We start from the raw sequence: 18,972 nt of genomic DNA, 5'->3' as shown, positions 1-18,972 counted from the left end.
CATAGTTATACTCCTCATCTTTAGAGGAAACTAATTTCTTTCTATTCTGTCTTCAATGTCAGTCATGCAGCTACTACTTGGAGGAATAGTAGCAATGATTGCAATTTACTGCTGATCAGCAGAGGTAATTTGACAGTCAAAACACTTAAAGAGCTCCATTTGGGCTCAGTGTCTCAGATTTGCAGGTGCATATGTGTCACGACCTGCTAGCCAGCAATATACATATATGTATTTTCTATAAAAGCACACATCATGTAAATAGGTACACCACATAATAAAATAGAATAATGATTATTATAGAGTCAGTTGAAAACTCGGTTTTTGTTTTCTTTGTTGATAGCAATTTTGCATTTATCACATGAGGTTTCAAGGCAAATGTGCATAATGCTGTGGATATTGAGTGAATGTAGACATTATCTAGATATTTGAATAATGCCACCAAGGGCATTGCTCTCTATTTTCAATGTGCGTGTGCTTTGCTTTAATTTGCTTTCATTATTCAACCATTCGGATGGTGCTTCCATGCAACAGATTCTTGACTTAATTTCCCTCGTAAAGAAACATTTTTCATTTACTGTACACTAATTTTCCTTCATTATCCAGGCAGTCAATTTTAGCCCTAACAGTTTTGTTGTTTCTTATCCATGAGTCGTCCATTTTCTGCTCCCCAATCGTTCAGTCGTCACCTCTCTATTAATCTTGAGAAGGCCATTACAGATTCCATTACACGCTAAAACTCATATTTTTGTTTCAGAGATTAGATTTGTGGCATCATTAAACAGTGCAAGTCAATGTTAAATGCAAACTCCTTTAATTACTGTTTATTTCCCGTGCATTTCAGGGGTTACTAACAGATTTTTAGTTTAGATTTTTCAAAGGAAACAGCAGGAGGGCTTGAAGTTGGCGAGGAGAAAAAAATCCAATATTATAATTCTACATTTTTGCCTGTGTTTCCTTTTCAAATGATCATTTATGAAAGATTCCTACAAAATTACAATATTCCACCAGTGATGAGGTACTTTTAGAACAGGGCTTTCCATGTGGTCCTGGTGGATGACCTGGTTCAAAGTTTATGCTTTGTACGTTAAACGTTATAAATAGTTTGGGGTGGTCTTGCTGTGTTGAAATCAATTTTCAACATTTTTCTCTGTGTTCATAGGTTGTCGGGATTCTTGCTGCCTTCTCCCATCGTCAGCACTGGATCCATATTGGCCTTGTGGTTTACCACCGATTTTGCCGTCAGCGCACAGGGCTTCAAAGCTGTCTATGAAGGTAAGATCATGTTTCAACTGTGTAAGGAAATGTATCACACTGGAACAGTTTGCCTGTGCAAAACTAGTTTGATATACTCATTTTTTCCGTATTTGTATTGAGATGTTGTACTGAGATGTTTCTAATGAAAGTATTCTGACAGAACATTTTTGACTGCCAGAGAAAACAGATATCGAACAAAAAGACAGGGAACAATAAGTGTCAGAACAGTACATCAAAAGGAGCCAGTATGACAGTTTGTGCCATGATCCCACCCCATTACTATGATTATTAGGTACCCAAATTGCAATAATTTATTTCACTGTTCAACACCAATGCAAACTACAAGAGATTTAAGAATATCATGCCTGACAAAAAAGGATGAGACATACATTGGCTCTGGTGTTGGTGCCACTCATTTAAACAGACAAATCAGAGGGCAACATCTTGTGTTGAATAGGCTATATTTTTCCCAGTTGGAGAATACAAGTGAGGCTCGGCTCTGCTGGTGATTTATGAGAAAAGCAGCCCATGTTAATGATTCTGTGTGGGCGACTCACAGCTCATTGCTGCTGTCTTGGTCTCTCCAGTATCAGTTGGAGCTACTGTGAGTGTTTACACAATGTAAATGTAAGGCTATCTTGTCATTTACTTATGTGTCCTCATCATTTCTGCACTGAGTGCAACCGTTACCACCACCGCTTGTTGTGTGTTGACCCACAAAGCAGTCCCTACTATTTTGGGAAAGAAACAAAACAAAAAGAAACAGAGCTGGCACATCGGTATTGTCAAATAATGACTCTGGCGCCTGGTCAGATTACAAATTCACCTTCCCCCGAGTAATATCAATACAAGAACCACGTCTACAAAAAAAAACATCTACCGCACTTGAAAAAGTTGTGGGTTCGATTCATTTGCAGATCTCCTGAGCAGTAAAACAGTTATAATCCCCAGTCATGTATGCATAAATACAACCGATTATAACATTTGGAAATTCACGTGGAAAATGAAAAATCACTCTCTCACATACCAAAATTTCTGAATTCCTGTTTTGATGCCAGTGTTATTTTGAGAAGTGAAATGCTGCCAGGAGAATTTGTGCTATTGTGTGGGTCATGTTGCACTGGGCACATATACAAATGATTACATAAAAGATAAGGCGTGAACTGTAGATAGATTGATAGCCTTTATTATCAATATACCTGCAGAACTTCAAGGTATGAAATGGTATGCCTCACACAGAGGGCGTAGCCCAAGTCTGGAAATAAATCCCCACACATGTCAACAAAATGACACTATGACATATCTCACACAACTTGTAGATGACAGGGGGAGGGATGGTGGGGAAAGGGTGGCCATGACGTAGCCCCGCTGGCAGCTGCCACGTGCAGCGTTAGCTCAAGCAGCAATCATGTCATGCGGGTGAATTCAGGAATGACAGAGGTGTTGAGTTGTCACAGACAATCAAAATTAACATCTCTTGGTAGGAACCAAAGTCCGGTGAATTTGTGGATAGAGATTTTGCTTCATGAGTAACAAACAGCTATCAAGTCAATAGTGCTTCTTTTGTAGCCCTTCTTGAGACGTGACTACCCCGCTAATATCATTCTTCAATATTTAACTCTGTGAATAAAAGATTTGTTTGAAACTTGTTTACTAGGATTTTTTTTTTTTTGGATCAGTATTCCAGTCATCGTTTTTCCACCTCCACTGAGTGCCTTTCTAACCAAACGACTTGATGTCAGTCAAGCAAGTTTATCATTTTATGGGAGGATACCAAACTGAATTAGCAGTGTTCACACACTGCTAATAGATTAAGTCTGAGGTACAAAGTACGGAAGGAATTCAACAAAAAACGGTCCAGCCAAGAATGAGTGCCTTAAATGAAGGCATAAGTAATGCAAAGCAATCCCCTTACTGGTGAAAAGCCAAGTTTGCAAACCAGCCCTGCAAAGACAAGATTAACATCAATTAATTTAGCCCCAAAGCCAGAGTAGAGCAACGGTAGAGAGGTGTGAATGAAGACATTTAAAATGAAAAGGGAGATTGCTGGGAACATGAGGGAGGCATGGAGTTGCACAGAGGGGATTGTGCCTGTCTGTAATCAGATATTAAGGGGAAAACTCAATATTGATAGATCAGAGGGGAACAATTCTGTGAGCATCACCATCATTATCAACATCAAGCCCAATAGTAAAAGCAATTTTGTATCCTGATGTAATGATACAAAGATCCACTGGGGATTTGTGTCACATGTAATCTTGTGTCCTTCATATTATCATTGCTTTTAAAAGAATGAAAGTAATAAAATAATGGCCATGCAGTATGTTTGTAATGTTCATATGTTGCATCTTGCGTTCCTCCCAACTGGTTTTCCAAATTCAAACACTTGTTTTACCATCATGGTGCCAAACACTAAAATGTATAACTATTTATACCTTAGTTAAAGATTACCTCTCTTCAAATGAGTTTCAAATTGTCGCTTAGCAACAAGGACCAGTGCCAGAACTTCCCCTGAGCATTTGTTAAGTGCTGCTACGTAAAAGTGCAAAGGCAGCGCCAGGACTGTCCCGCACTGAGGAAATATTGTGGAACTTGCAACATTATTTGTGCTGCTGGTAATTTAAAAGCTGTTTTCACACCGGACTGATTTCTGCAGATTCCCAAAAGGAACAAAATAGTTTTAAATGGGTCACTACTTATCCCTCCATCCATTTTCTATCCCGCTTGTCCTCATTGGAGCCCAATCCTAGCTGCCTTTGGGTGGGGGGCAAGGTAGATGCTGGATTGGTCACTCTGTGCAGGAGGGTCACAGCTGATCTTCAAATCTCGATCCTCCGAACTGTGAAAAAATCTGCTGAGTCACAATTTAACACTGTATCATTTTAGCTTTTATGAGGAGAGATAATGCGCACATTCCTTGTGTTCATCAATACTAGAAAAGATAACAGTACATAATTCCAAAAGAATGACTTTTTGCGTAATTAAATTATCCGACATAAATTAAGAGCTGCTTGAATGGTAAATGTGATTTCATTTGTCCATGAATGTCATTTAGTTTTTTGCAATTCACATTGGAGCAAAATTGCCTCAATTAGTCAAGCTTATCGGATAAATATAGCCAATAATTATGTAGCAAGTGCATTTCAATGGCCTTCTTTGTAGGGGAGCAGGAAAAAACAACAACAAAGAAAACAAACCTATTAAGCCCCATGTATGTTCATGTTAGATTGCTTCAATTTGCTGCTGATTTTTTTTTCTCCTAATGAGAAGGATGAGTGCAACTTAATTCGAAAGTAAAAATAAAATCTTCAATGAAAAAAATTACGTAATTTTTCTTTTTCTCCACACTCCTGTTTTTTTTTTTTTCGAAGAAAATAAAAATGAAGTTCACAAAAGGATTTGGTTCTTTTTTTTTAGCAATTTTGACATACAAAACTCCTTAGAATTGAAGTCGCCTTGCATGAAGTACTCCTGTAAACAAGTGTAGCATAGTAGACCATTGCATGACATCGATAAAGTGCAAACCATTTTGTTTTTGTCCAATTTCGTTAAAGATAAACATTGCAACTTGTATCACTTGGGATGCAAACACAACTATTTGGATAAGGTACTGCCATATATATATATATATATATATATATATATATATATATATATATATATATATATATATATATATATATATATATATATATATATATATATAAAAACAATGTATTGACCAGGCTTACTGGGAAGCTCATTGAAAAGGCTTTGCCCAAGAAACGCATGCACACACGGACATGTTCCAACATATTTCACAAACATGCATACAGTGCATGCAAACACAAATGACTGATGGCGATTATTTAGCATTTACTTTGGAAAGGGTTAGGGTTAGGGATAATTTCTAGCAGCTCTTGTATAACAGGAGCCAATTATTCCTCTGCATTGATTTTTTCTTTCTATTTTCTCAAGATTTTGAGTTGGTCAGTTAGCCAATAGACTCCTGAACTCCCCAAACTCTCCTTTGTTTAATCCCAAAAGTATTTGCAGGGTCAACTTGTTTAAAACATAAAGGAACCTTGCCTTGTACTATACATGATTTTTGGTAAGAAGTGGAAGTGGTAAGAGACCACACATAGCAAAATGCATATAAATATTTTATATATATATATATATATATATATATATATATATATATATATATATATATATATATATATATATATATATATATATATATATATATATATATATATATATATATATATATATATAATGCATCTTTTTCAACCAAAACTCTTGAAAATGAATAATGCACACTAAATAGAAAGAAAAACAAAAATTCCTGAAAACAGAAAATTAATCTGTGATATCGCACTTTCATGTACGAACTGCTAGTATAGTAATGGGTCCATATTCATTATTACTTATAGTGTGTTTGCATGACTTATTTTGTATCTAAGATGTTATCAACTGACATTTTTTTGACTACATTACAGTAAGACACTTGAGGGGTTTCATTTCATCTCATTATTAGCTTGATGTAAAACATTTTGTGGACGATTACTGTGCTGTAACTATTGATTGTGAATTTTGTTGGAAGCGTGTGACCATTTATTAAGATACATGTTGGATGCTTTTCAGACTAAAACAGTAGAACCGAATACTATAGTCTCTTGCCTATTTACCTGTATTATTCATTTTCTTTCATGAATCTGGACTCATAAACACCCTCTCAGATCAGCTTCCAATTCTTGTTGTCTTGAATGTACAGCTTTGCACCAACACTGGTTAGAGCCTTGTACAGTCACGACTTTTGAATGCAAATGGATCACAGTTTCCTGCTGTGGGAATTGGGGTCCTTCGACATGTTGTTACACACGAGACACACGCTTTTTCTTCTGTAGTATTTTTTTTCCTGAAGCCTCCAGTCGGATCGTTTTCTTGGTGGTGCTTTTATTTTAAAAGTTGGATCCTAACCAATCTCAATGGGGGAGGAAAAAAACAACAACTGCAGTACTTGAATGCATTATTGACATCGTATGGAATGCATATAGCATGTTGGCAGCGAGACAAAACTGTATTTATAGGAGTGACTGATTTCGTTTTTTTCAAGCAACGTATTTTAGAATAGTGTCACATGCTACAGTGTTATTTTATTCAAGGTATGGTCTCCAGTCTGCCGTTTCTCGAATCATCAATTATTAATATTTTAATATTTAAAAATGCTCCCTGCTATTGTGGAAGTCGGATTGTCATCGTGAATCCCAAAGATCACCTGACTCTGCTTCTCCTCAGTCTGAATCTGTGTCTTTCTTTGCGTCCATTTCTTTGAACTTGTCACTTAATGGACTTAGGACAAACTAAACAATAATGACCTAAAAACTGCTACTGCTCACATATTTACGTTAGAGCATTTGTTAAACAACATGAATTCATTTTTCAGAGGAGTCATTTTCTGTGATGAGTCGAGTACAAAATCTGATTGATGACCAAAACGTATGGCCATGATCTTATTATCTACTTTTCGATCACATTCAATAATACACAAACAGCTGTAAAGTCGCAAATGTGTGAACACTTTGTGCTTTTGACTTCATCTGACATTTCGCTTGGTGCTTGTCGGCCTCTTCTGAACATGGACAAAAGGTGGCTTGACATTTACCACCTGTTTGCTTGCTTGTTTTGTTTGTTTGTTTGTTGTTTTCTTTTTTAAAAATCCATTCATGCATAGTTTGTCTTGGACAAAATAAAAAAATCATCACACGCGTTACATTCTTACCCGTATCCCCACAATTATTACCCTGTTTTTTTCCAAACATTCCATGAGTAGTTTTGCAGTTAAATGCTACTTTTCTATGTCAAGCTTTTAACGATTCGCAATGGCGACAACCTTCATTAGGCAGGAGAATTATTGGGCTTGTAGATTTGTCAGCAGCAGCACAGCCTCCATCTGTGTGAGGGAAAATAAATTCATTTGGAGTTTCTCTTGATTAGCTTGTTGAGGAAATACTGGAGGGTGTGTGCGCAGTGGTGCAAGTGGTCATGATATTAACTCTTTGAAGTGGTTGGCTGTAAACATGAGATGGTGGTTATGATTAGTGCTCTAATGTACTGTATATGAGCAGATAAGGATACATTCCTATGTATGTGTGAGTGAAAAGAAAGTAGTTAGTTTAAGTGTGTTGTTAAAGCTGTGTATTTTAGGTAAAGAATGTATAGCATTTACAAATAATTCAATTCAATTAGCATGGTTGTTGAATTCTACTGCTGAGTCCATTTAACAATGTTATTTAGAATAAAAGCTCCTACCAAACACTGGGAAGTGTCTCAGATGACATCAAATGGAAAGTGCTAGTCAAAAATATGATTTTACACTATTTGGAGGTGGCAAATTTTTGGCAATGAGAGTTCCTATTGGCACTATAATCTCTATAATCATCGTGTTTTTTGTTTCCATTTTTATGTTTGGTTTGTTCAAATTAGATACACCAAGTATGCCTCTCTTTAAGACTGTGTGGTTCCTTGCATTTATTTTTGTATTTATTAATCTTTTATCATAAACCTTTGGTTTTGTTTTAAACAGGAGAATAGTGCTTCTTTGCAAGTCATGGGTTCCATTCCCTTTAATGGGGTGCTAGAAAAGAGCGATTAAATAGATGGTTGACATACCAATGAGCAGTCCAGAAGCTGTCAAATACTCCGTTCATGTTGACTGTCAAATGAAAGGAAACAAAAACAATAGTTACTTGTTTCAAATTTCAACAACCACACTCTGTAACGTGGTCTTAAAAAAGTCCGCTTGCTATTACTTCCACGGTTGGCCTTGTAACAAAAATTACAACAAAAAATAACATGGTGTCATAGTGCCATTACATTTGAAGCAACTGATTTATGATGACAAATGGCAGAGCAACGCATAAAACAACATTATTCACAGGCTTTTTTTATTTATCCTGTCAAAAAGACAAAAAAAACGGCTAAAAGAAGAGCTGTTATGAATTCTATTTGGCCAAGGCAATAGACATATGACGTGTGTTTTCACTGCGGTCACTTGACAAATGGAACTTTTATCTCAGGGCACCACTGTATTATATTATTATATAATCAGCATTCACAAAAGCAACATTTTTTGGATGTGCATTGTTATTTCTAAATTTGTTGCATGCTGACATTTTGAGTCCAAGCTTCAACGGTGTGCTGTTCCTAGTTGGGACTCCAAAATCATTATCAGGGCAAATCCCCCTAATCCCTCTTCTGTGCAGCAAATAAGAATGTTGCTAACATGAGGACTTTTGATGGCATTGTCGCTTAGGCCCATTATTTGAAAAAGAGTTGCCAGATGGGTCGGACTTGTCATTGAAAACAAGAATCATATCTTCTTTATATGATTTTGACAAATATACAAAACCTATATGAGATGAAGCATATATTGTAAAATCATTCTTAGTTGGTTAAATAATCACACTCAAATCCACTGCTGCTTTTGCTGTTCAAATATGCTGGGCACTAAGTCGAAAACTGTTTTCCATGCCAGCGGAGTCAGCAGGAGGCGTTTCTTGGCACAAACAGATCGTTAAACCTGAGGGGAAAAGTACAAAGGGATTTGACAACTTTGATGATCAGATCTCGCATAACAGTGTGTGTATGTGACTGCCTGTGTTGGTGGACAGTTGCACACTAAATTGTATCGACTGTGACATTGTAGGATGCTGTCCACGGGGGGCGTGTCACATAACTGTTGTTTTCTGGCACCCGCACTTGTCGGTTACATTGGTATAGGCTGCAATGTCCAACTGTGTGTGTATGTGTGTGTGTGTGTGGCTAGGTTAGGCCAAGGGTTACTGCTGCACTAACTTTAGAGTGTGTGCCAACTAACTCTCTTTTGCTCTCTCTCGCTCGCTCTCTCTTGCTCGCTCTCTCTTGCTTTCTCTCGCTCTCTCTTGTGTTGCTTGCTCGTCTCTCATACCTGCAGCAAGAAGGATAAGGAGGTAATCAACCTTCTCTGTTGGCAATGTGCAGCGGTGAGATCAATATGACATCTGAGCCGCATAGCATTTTTTTTTAGCTGTTTTGGACTCTTTGGGCCGGTAGCACAATACATGACTGAGCATTTTCTTTCCAGTGCTATTTTTATGGGTGGGAAAAAAACAAGTATTTTACAGAGTAGAAAGAGAAAGGTTTGGGAGGGGGGTTGTTCACAGATAAAAAACAAACAACAAAAAACAGTAATATCATTATTATTATTATTATTATTATTATTATTATTATTATTATTATTATAAATGCCTCATTTGTTGAAACCCTCACTGCACTGACATTAGTACATGAGTAAAATGCCCTATATAAACACCTGCATTATCATGCTAACCGTTTAGCTTGAGCTTTAGGAGCTTTGCTGTTTTTGGACTATCCATTTCTGAAAAATAAAATAAATGTCAATCCCTAACAACTAGGCATAAGACTAGCAAAAAGAAGCTGAGCAAGTCTTTTAATCTGGAGATGTTTCAGATGCATTGTAGAATTAGCAACATTTTTCCTCAACTTATAGGTTTATTCATGGATTTTGATTGTTGATTGATTGTATGTTCAAAAATAGAACTCTTAACCGATAGCACTTTGTCTTATAACTACACTCTGATACAAATAAGACATGCTGCCATCGAAGTAAGATGGTGGGCTTCTTTACAGTTTAAGTATTTTGTACAGCTATGCTCTCACATAAATGCATAAATGATCATGTGTGAGGATTTTAGAATGGTGCTCATGCATGTCAGTGATGAGTTTTGCAGTGAGTGGGGGTGAAATAAGTATTCCATGAAGTACCTAAAGTTCTGGATGGGGATCTGAATAGGTCTTTTTACTCATACTGTTACATGAACTGCACACTGTTGATTGACTGTTTTCATCCACTTGCTTTTATTGTTAAATCAGATTTTTTTCCAATTACTGGCAAATTTCTTATTGTCGGAGCACCTCTTCAAAATGCACCTTAGGCTATCAACTCTTCTGAGCAAGAAATCAAATGCATTCCGTGTAAAACATTAATTGGTCCAATTACCCTACTAAGATTCTCACAAAGTGTAGTGGTACCGCATAATTTATTTATAGTTCCATACTGAATATCAAAAGGGAGCTCCGCGTCTTGTGTTGAATGTACGGAAGCTTATTAAATATAATTAATTCATTCATCTGTTTGTGGGACATTCATAGGATGTCAACAATCAGATAGCCATCGGTTATGTTTTATCAGAGATGACCTCAATTTCTTATAGGTATTGACAGTTACTGAAGTGTGCTGCCGGTAATGAGGAATTCTAAGTGAGAAAAAGAGAAGATATTATTTTCGGAAACAGATAATGTCTCATTCATGGCCTGGCAAGCAGGTTCAAGGTTGGTTCATTGATTCAAAACCCCAGGCCTCGATCTTGCCTTGTGAGGCCGCCGGCCCTACTTTAAAAGGAGCACTGAACCTTAGGTCCCCCACTCAGATGAGTGGAATGCAGTACTTGTCGTTAAACACTTAAGTTGATGATGCATGAAGGAGATTATGTGAGGCTACTGATGATGTGATACTATTGATTTTCCTGCGTAATATTCTTCCGGAAATAGTGTTTTCAAAGTCACACAGACCCACACTGGATGTGTTAGGCCAAGATCTACTAGAGGCTTACATTGTTGTACATAGCTTTATTTTGGGAAGATATTTCAGTGATTGTTCTACACTTTAACTCAGTCCACTTGTTTAACTATTCCGTAATAGCCGCTATGGGATTTGGATGGCAGTGATAAGGATTTTCATATCTGTTGTCCCCGTTACATCCTTTATGTTTCTCTCTCTGATAAGCAAAGTTCATGAAATCGGTGCCGAAATCTCGGCGATACAAAGTGTTTGCTTTCCGCCGTTTAAGGCACACTCATTCCATTTTCCCCGAGCATGCTTTCTGTTAATTTTTCCCCCTTGGCTTTCACTCACTGCCGCTCTGACTCTGGCTCGTCTCACACCTTAAATCTTTAACACATAACTCCCATCCAAGGGAAGAGTCTTATTATCAAGTTCAGGCTGAGGCTTGTTTCCAAAAACTATCTATAACTAATCTGACATCCTGGGCATCCCTGTCTTGGCAAATTTCAAATTGAGGTTATTCTCCTGTGTCAGGTCTTAGTTAAGAGCTAATAGAAGGCTGTGCATTACTGATAGACAACGCAACTGAACACGTGTTAGTCTAAGGACTTTCAGATTGCAAGTTTAATCATCTAAAGCTGGGCAAAAGAATTGATTGTATGATCATTAAACATTTGGCCAGTTGATTTAAATCATTTGATTGGTGATTAATAGGGTCTATTAAGGTAACGCGTTGGGGTAAAATAAAGTGTGTTACCTGGCTGCAAGCACTGGATACACTGTTTATTTAGTCACAACATTTTTCTGTTTGGGGTCAACATTGCATGTTTATTTTTATACCACTTTTCAAAAATCTTAGATATTTGTGCAGATATTGTTTGTGTAAATTAGTGGCACCGCTGAATAAATCAGGTATTTGGGGATTTGGAATCTATAGATAGTTTTTTCCTCAATCAATAATTTGTTTTTGTAAAAAGTCATATGCTGTACGGTGGACCACCGCTCTTTGTTGCCGATAGGGATCGGGCCGACGCACGAAATTCGAAAATCCACATGAAGTTACATTCCAGTGAAATGCATTTTGGTTTTAAAACCCCTAAAATGTCCAAAAAGTGTTGGTAAACACTCATTATACTGTAGATTTTCCACAATATTGGTAGGAAAACAGGATGGAATTCTTTTTTTTCCCCACAAACCATGTGAACCAGAAATATTGGTGTCACACCCAGAAATAACAAAGTGTCCAACACGGATACAAAATTTGAGTACCTTAGAATTTTTTTGCCCTGCATTTGACCGAGTTGTGGTCGTAGCTTGATTGGTGCTCTATGTGAAGCTGGTGGACCTTGTGTATTTATTTATTTAAAAAATAAAAAATGGAAATATAAAAAAATGGAACAGTATTGCAGCATTTTTTTTTTTTTTGAGCATGAGTAACTTCTTTGTTGAAAATTGACAGTACATTACATTTGGTGTTAAAAGTTGGAACTTGCCTGATATGTTGCCATCCATATTGCTACCCATGGGCTGCAGCTCACTTACGAACACAATGAAAACAACGTGAAAACTGGTGATAAATTGCTTTCATAGTAGGGTGATGGTTTGCATTTTTTTTTACTTGAAATCTCTTAGAATTTGATTTTAGACGACATGCAGTCACATTTGAAACTTCAAAACCCCTTCCATCAGTTACAGCAGTTTCTCGATTTAATACCTTCAAAACTACAGAACACCGAGCACTTTCATTTTCTTTGTATAGTGAGGAATTCCGATTATGCATTTTTGCCAGTTCATCTCCGTGTAATGCTCTGAGCAAGTCGGTATATGTATGTTTTCACATGGTTATGAGTTTGTATAGTATAAAGTGCATGCTTGGCTTGAAGTAGATGAAGCAGAAAATTAAATGCAGAGGATGCATAATAAAGCATGTGCACATGTATATAAGATGAGCATGCATGACTTGCACCATAGAATAACAACCAGTCAATGGACGGATCTACAACGCATTAGCAGGGCTGAATGCTGCTGCAAGTTCTCTTTAAAGAGAAACGGAGGATGCTAAAAAGCGAGGTAAGGTGAGGAAGACGGCAGAGAAGCAGTGAGAACGAAGATAATGCATCATGATGCGTATGAGGAAAGGTGTTGGGAGAAGAGTAGTAAAAAAAAAGAGCAAAGAGGGAGCTGAGCAGTGGAGCAGAGTGGAGAGGAAAGGAGCGAGGGGCAGACAAGCCGAGAATACCAAACACTTTTCTGGCTGAGAGAGAAAGACGAGAGGAGGCCTTGCAGAGAAAAGAAGAGGGCAGGGAGAGAATACCAAACACAATAAACACGATGGGGTGTTTTCAACTCTTTTTCAAACTATACCCAAAGTATTGCTTCTAGTTAAAAATGAAAAATCACTGATGTCCCATATCAATTGCATTGCTGTTTAGTAGTCTTGACCCGATGTGAGGTATAATGGAAATTCTCTGAACTTGTTTATTTGGTCATGGCAGTACACCGGAACTCGTTCAAAAACATGATTAAAGAAAAATACTCCCATGCTGTGGAATTCGAATCTTTAAACAGATGAGATGAAGCAAGCTCAACCAACATAATGATTTGAATAGACCAATATGAAGAAAGAAATGAGCCAAATCATAAGAAGCTTCAAACTGTTTAAAGAGGGTCGAATCCTCCATGCAGCCTCAGTAGACTAAACTACGCACCAAGCAAACGAAGAATACAGTATGAGGTAAACAGCAATATGGCCTATCGATGTTTGCCGTCGACTGAAAATGAAATCACAGTTGCTCAACCAATCACAGCACACCTTTTTTCTAAAGTTGACCATGTGCACTGGCAAACTGGCCCTTGTTTGGTCATTATCTGAGGCCTGGGAAACTGTGTGGCCATTATCAGAGGCCTGGGCAACTGTGATACGGTTCAGACAACAGCCTGTGACAAAATGGCTGCTCCCTGAATTGGATTAAAAACATGTACATTTTGCTGCTGCATTCCTATTCTGCAGACGTGTTAATCAGATTCCTTGTTTAGACAAGTGGGGGTGCAGAGAACATATTGTAATGGAAACTATTGGGTTGACCTCTCCTTTAATGCCACTCCTGAAACAAACACAATTCCATGTTTTATTTCAGTTTTATTTTCTTTTCTTTTGCGGCGTACAAATTATATCTGTATGTCTTAATGCCCCCAGGTGGTCAAGCCTTACACACCAGATGGAGCAGTTTCATATCCATAGAATTGAAGCAAAAAAAAGTTTTGTCTTTTTTTTTTTTTTTTTTTTTTTTTTACAAGTCGGAATAGAATATCGGCTTTTGCATTCTGTTCAAAGCAGATGATCAGACATATGAGGGTTTTGAGTTCAAAGTTTGATCACTTAATGATTTGTATCCCAAAAACCAATGCAATTGTTTGTTGATGGAAAGTCTATTACTGGCTAAAAAGCAATGACGGCACAGCAAGAAAATCCTAATACATTTGTTTAGTACGTGTTTAGTAGTGTTAAGTCCATGTGAAAAAGTGTGATTCAAACTCAGTACCTAAGACGGCAAGGCAGACAGGCGAACCAAATAACAAATAATAATTCAATAGCTGCCCAGTGTAAGAAAAAACAAAAAACAAAGCAGTAATATTACATTATATAGCTGTTAAATAAGGAGCTAAATAAGGGGGAAAAAACGATCAATAATTTGTTGTTAACTTTCTCAGTAAGGCATTATTACGAATAACCATTTCCCAATGGAACACCAGGAGACCAAAAAGAAAACTACTAATGAGAAGATTAGTCATGTGGGAATATAAGGAATGAGGAATAAAATGAAAAGGGGAAATGCAGCAAAGGTGGAAAAGAAGCTTTTTTTTTTTAAAAAAAGAATCATACTCACTTGGGTGAACTTGTACCTTTTCCCAAGATGCATTCTGTTTGAATGCCTAAAAATAGACCACACACACATTCACGTGCACACACGCACACGTGTAGATACCGCTCCCTGAGGTGGACTTACTGTCATGCACACAGAGACCTATACACTACAGACAAGCTACACGCTCATACAGACACACACAACTAACCGCCACAAGTCGAAAATGGGGGAGAGCAGAGATAAAGGTTACACAGGAAGATAAAAGGAACTCATGAAAACAAAAAAAAACAAAAAAACATTGTCAAAAGGGCAGATGAAGACACAGATAATGCTAATGGTCGGAAAAAAAGTGACATGACATGTTGTGATTTTTTCCTGCTTGTTAATAATTGTGAGATGTATTACATGCGGAATACATACACTGTTCAAAGCCCACAAACATATTTCAATGACATGAAAAAAATAAATGTGAGTTAAGACACATTTTCAGGGGGACGGAAACAAGCATCAGATAACCTTTTGAATGCTATAAAAATAAAACATGTATTTAGTTCAAAATGGGGCTGACATTTTAGAGATGATTTTCCACCTGAGAGAAATGATAGCTGATTATATTTTCACAAATAACCATGCATAATTACATCACATTTGACGTCCAGGACCCAAATGTTGCATTTTAAAACAAAGTGTGACGTTAAAGTCTAGGAAAGTGAACATAAGCTTTACCAACTTCAAAAAGACATAAAATAGGCCATGAAAAAGTTACTTACAAAACAAAGTTTTACGTAAACAAAATGCATGTTGTTTTGGCTGAAAATACTCTTTGGACACACTATGGCAGTGATTGGTAACATCAAAAAACAGAAAAGACAAATTTATTTTGCTAGATCATAAGGATACAGGATGCATAGGAACCACATTATTAGGTCCGTGGAAGTACCGAGAGTTACCTCTTGGATGCTGGTTAACTTAAAAAGCTACCAGTGGGATACACACTTCTTAAAAAAAAAAGCTTGAATTTACTTTAAAATTACATTATAACTGTTGTACCCATCTACAGATTAGTCAGATTTTGGAATCACTTTCAAATCCAAATGTTCTCATACACCTACAAACAGTCTTTATCTTGTTTAAGGTTGGGTTATTATTTTTTTTATGACTTTATAAATTATAATGTTGACGACTTAAGCCCCTTTCTGGCTAAGGGGTGAACATTCACAATTGTCACTGTGGGTAACTGCTTTTTTGATCACGTTAGGGTTCGTTTGGGGCCGCTAGGCATTTTCCCGGACAGTTGCCAAACTTTTGTTTTCGCAAGAGCTGTACAGGCAAATGTCAAATAATAATCAACAATGGGCCTTTCATGTTGTTGACCCTTGCTTGAGTTATTATTCGACCCTGGCATTATTTCCATCCATCCTCTCACACTTCAAATCAATCTTTGCTTTTCATAAAACTTTGTTGTGGAATGTTTTTGGACTTGAGGGGGACTGTAATACCCGTTTTGTTATTTCAGCTTACTTGCCTTCTGCTTCTGTAGCTGCAAGCTACCACTGTGCCCCCTAAGAGCCCGCTGTGCCTGTTAGTTGTTCGAAATAACCAAAACAACAAAATCCAAAGACAAAAAGAAAGCGTTCCCTGCGAAAGCTGTGTGTCACGATCACGCAGTACATCTGCGGCAAACAGATGTTACATGCTGTCTGGGTTATGGGTTCCACTTAAAACGACCATGAACAAAAATGCTTAATTGTACTCATTATCCAATAAATAGTGGATAAGGAGAAAGGCGGGTGATATGAAGCAAAGACAGTCAACTGCTGTCGACCTGCAGCCTTCCTGCTTTCTTTTACACAGGTTATCGCAAGGAGTCATAACTCGCCATCCACCCCGCGTACTCGCTCTTCATCGCGCTGCCCGTCTTCCATCTCCGAGTAGTTTATTTTCACAAGGAACTCTTAATGGGCTGAAGATAACGGGCCTACTTTATTACCTCGCTGTCCTCTTGCTGTCAGGCCATGGGCTGTTATTTTTTGCAAAATCATGACTCAGCTCAGGATGTGCATGTACAGAACAGAGGTAGGAGGTAAGTCCGTAAGTTGGTAGACACTAATGATATCTATTTAGATGAGATCTCGCCGCCTCTGCACCATACCTCATAGATTCACTTATTAGAATATCTTTCATATGACTGCCATTTTATGCTCATACATACTTATCGGATAATGGTTATGAAATTAAGAATTCATGATGTATTGTTCAATTAATTCTCATAGGGTTCGCGTGTTGCCAATCAGTCATTCCAGGGGTCAACCAGTCACAATCTTCACCTTGATCTCATCAATCATTCGAGGGTCACTACATGTGCCATATACATAATGTCATATGGTCAGATTGGCGCACATTTCTTGCTGTAGATATCCAGTTATTATTCAGACTGTATGTCATATGATAGCAACAACCTTCATGGCAGTATATATTTTTTTGTGTTACTGTCCCGCTCACTACAACCAAAACGGACTCAAAATCAGGTATTGCGTGTTTGCATCTTGTGCAGATTTATTTATTGTGCGATCCAGGAGGCAAGTTAGTACAAACGCATGTACATAGTATGAATATTGTGAAGCTATTTGTGGGTATAGATCAGAGTATGTAGGTGTGAAAGCAACAGGCTACTATAGTCGATATTTTGTTTTTTGATTTAGTACCCGTCGCAAATAAAGCTACTTTCAGTTTTAAGTGCTTGTGGGATGCAATTTAAAGATGGAAGTTATAAACTTACAGTGGTTGAATGTTGTGTTTGCTTACTAGTTTTAAAATTCTCTTTTCTCAGTCGGCCTGCTCTTATCTTTACAGCAGCTAAACTTCTGAAAATATGCAATTTGAAAAGTTCCCTTGAATTTAAACTCAACATTCAAGAAATGACACATTATGACACCTTAACGTATTATGGCAATAGCTGATTTTTGTATTCTGACAGTGTGCCCGGCGGTGACATTTAATGAATTATAGATGTGCTATATATTACATTTCTTTGAGGATGAGTCATTTTTACCACCTTGTTGGCAGTTGATTTGAGGACATGTCTTCACTCTTAGCACTGTACACATCCGTCAAAGGGATGCGGGCATGTGTTGCTTTGCAGATAACAAGGAACCCCTCTGGCATTACATTTCTTCTTACAGTGCACCAATTTTCTTAAAAGCAACTTAGGACATAAACCAAAAAACAGGTCAGTTCCAACTCACCAAACTGACTTCATTTCAAATTAGTTTGACAAATAAGTCTATCTATCTATCTATCTATCTATCTATCTATCTATCTATCTATCTATCTATCTATCTATCTATCTATCTATCTGTCTGTCTGTCTGTCTGTCTGTCTGTCTGTCTGTCTGTCTGTCTGTCTATCTATCTATCTATCTATCTATCTATCTATCTATCTATCTATCTATCTATCTATCCATCCATCCATCCATCCATCCATCCATCCATCCATCCATCCATCCATCCATCCATCCATCCATCCATCCATCCATCCATCCAGCGTGACTGCCAGGCGCACCACACTCATACGTCACTACACGCGTCATTGCTTAAGTCACCACAATGCTGGTCTGCTATTGGTCGGCGTCACTAAGAAGCTGGTCTGCTATTGGTCTGTGTTACTGTTTCAAGATGCCGACATGCTAAAGATTTGATCCTAGTGTGAGTATTTTTTTTTAATACTTTTTAGTGCTTAATTCAAACTTTAATTAGTCAGCCATGGGTCCCAGGATTGCTAGTGCTTAAAAGGAGAAGTAAGAAGTTATTATTATGGAAACAAAGCTGGAGATAATCAAGAAATACAAAGAAAGCTAGGCTAGCCTACCCTCGCTAGGTAATATAGTAATAACAAACTCGTCACTTCCTGGGGTTTTACACGCATTAGCTAATTAATGTTGGCTTCTATTGCCCGCTATATGATGATTTCACCTTACGATCCCAACGGAAAGGATTATTTTCACATAGTGGGGGTCCACTGTACTTAATTACTGATGTGAACTGTTCTAACAAAACAGTGAACTAACTGAAAGGAAGTTTTCTATTCTAGCTTCTTCAAAATAGTCACTCGTTGCTGACAAGGTTAGGATTACTCCATTGCACACGCTTAGCATTTTCTCTGTGATCTTCAAGAGGTAGTCACCTCAAATGGTTTTCACTTCCCCGATGTGCATTATCAGGGTTAAGCAGTGGAATTTCTTGC

General features: G+C 37.5%; 1 protein-coding gene across 1 annotated transcript in view; it reads left to right on the top strand.

The window, feature by feature from the left end:
• csmd1a (CUB and Sushi multiple domains 1a) overlaps positions 1–18,972 on the top strand; it is a 371,307-nt gene that overhangs the window by 136,822 nt on the left and 215,513 nt on the right. Inside the window, exon 3 of the mRNA XM_088414132.1 lies at positions 1,160–1,272. Coding sequence (XP_088270258.1) covers positions 1,160–1,272 — 113 coding nt within the window. The remainder of the gene's footprint in view (positions 1–1,159; positions 1,273–18,972) is intronic.

Source organism: Hippichthys cyanospilos, chromosome 4, assembly GCF_059441005.1.
Source record: "Hippichthys cyanospilos isolate Australia breed blue-spotted pipefish chromosome 4, RoL_Hcya_1.0, whole genome shotgun sequence".
NCBI classification, from domain to species: Eukaryota; Metazoa; Chordata; class Actinopteri; order Syngnathiformes; family Syngnathidae; genus Hippichthys; species Hippichthys cyanospilos.
Note: the sequence above shows the minus strand (reverse complement) of the source record. Positions and strands in the feature narration are given on the sequence as shown.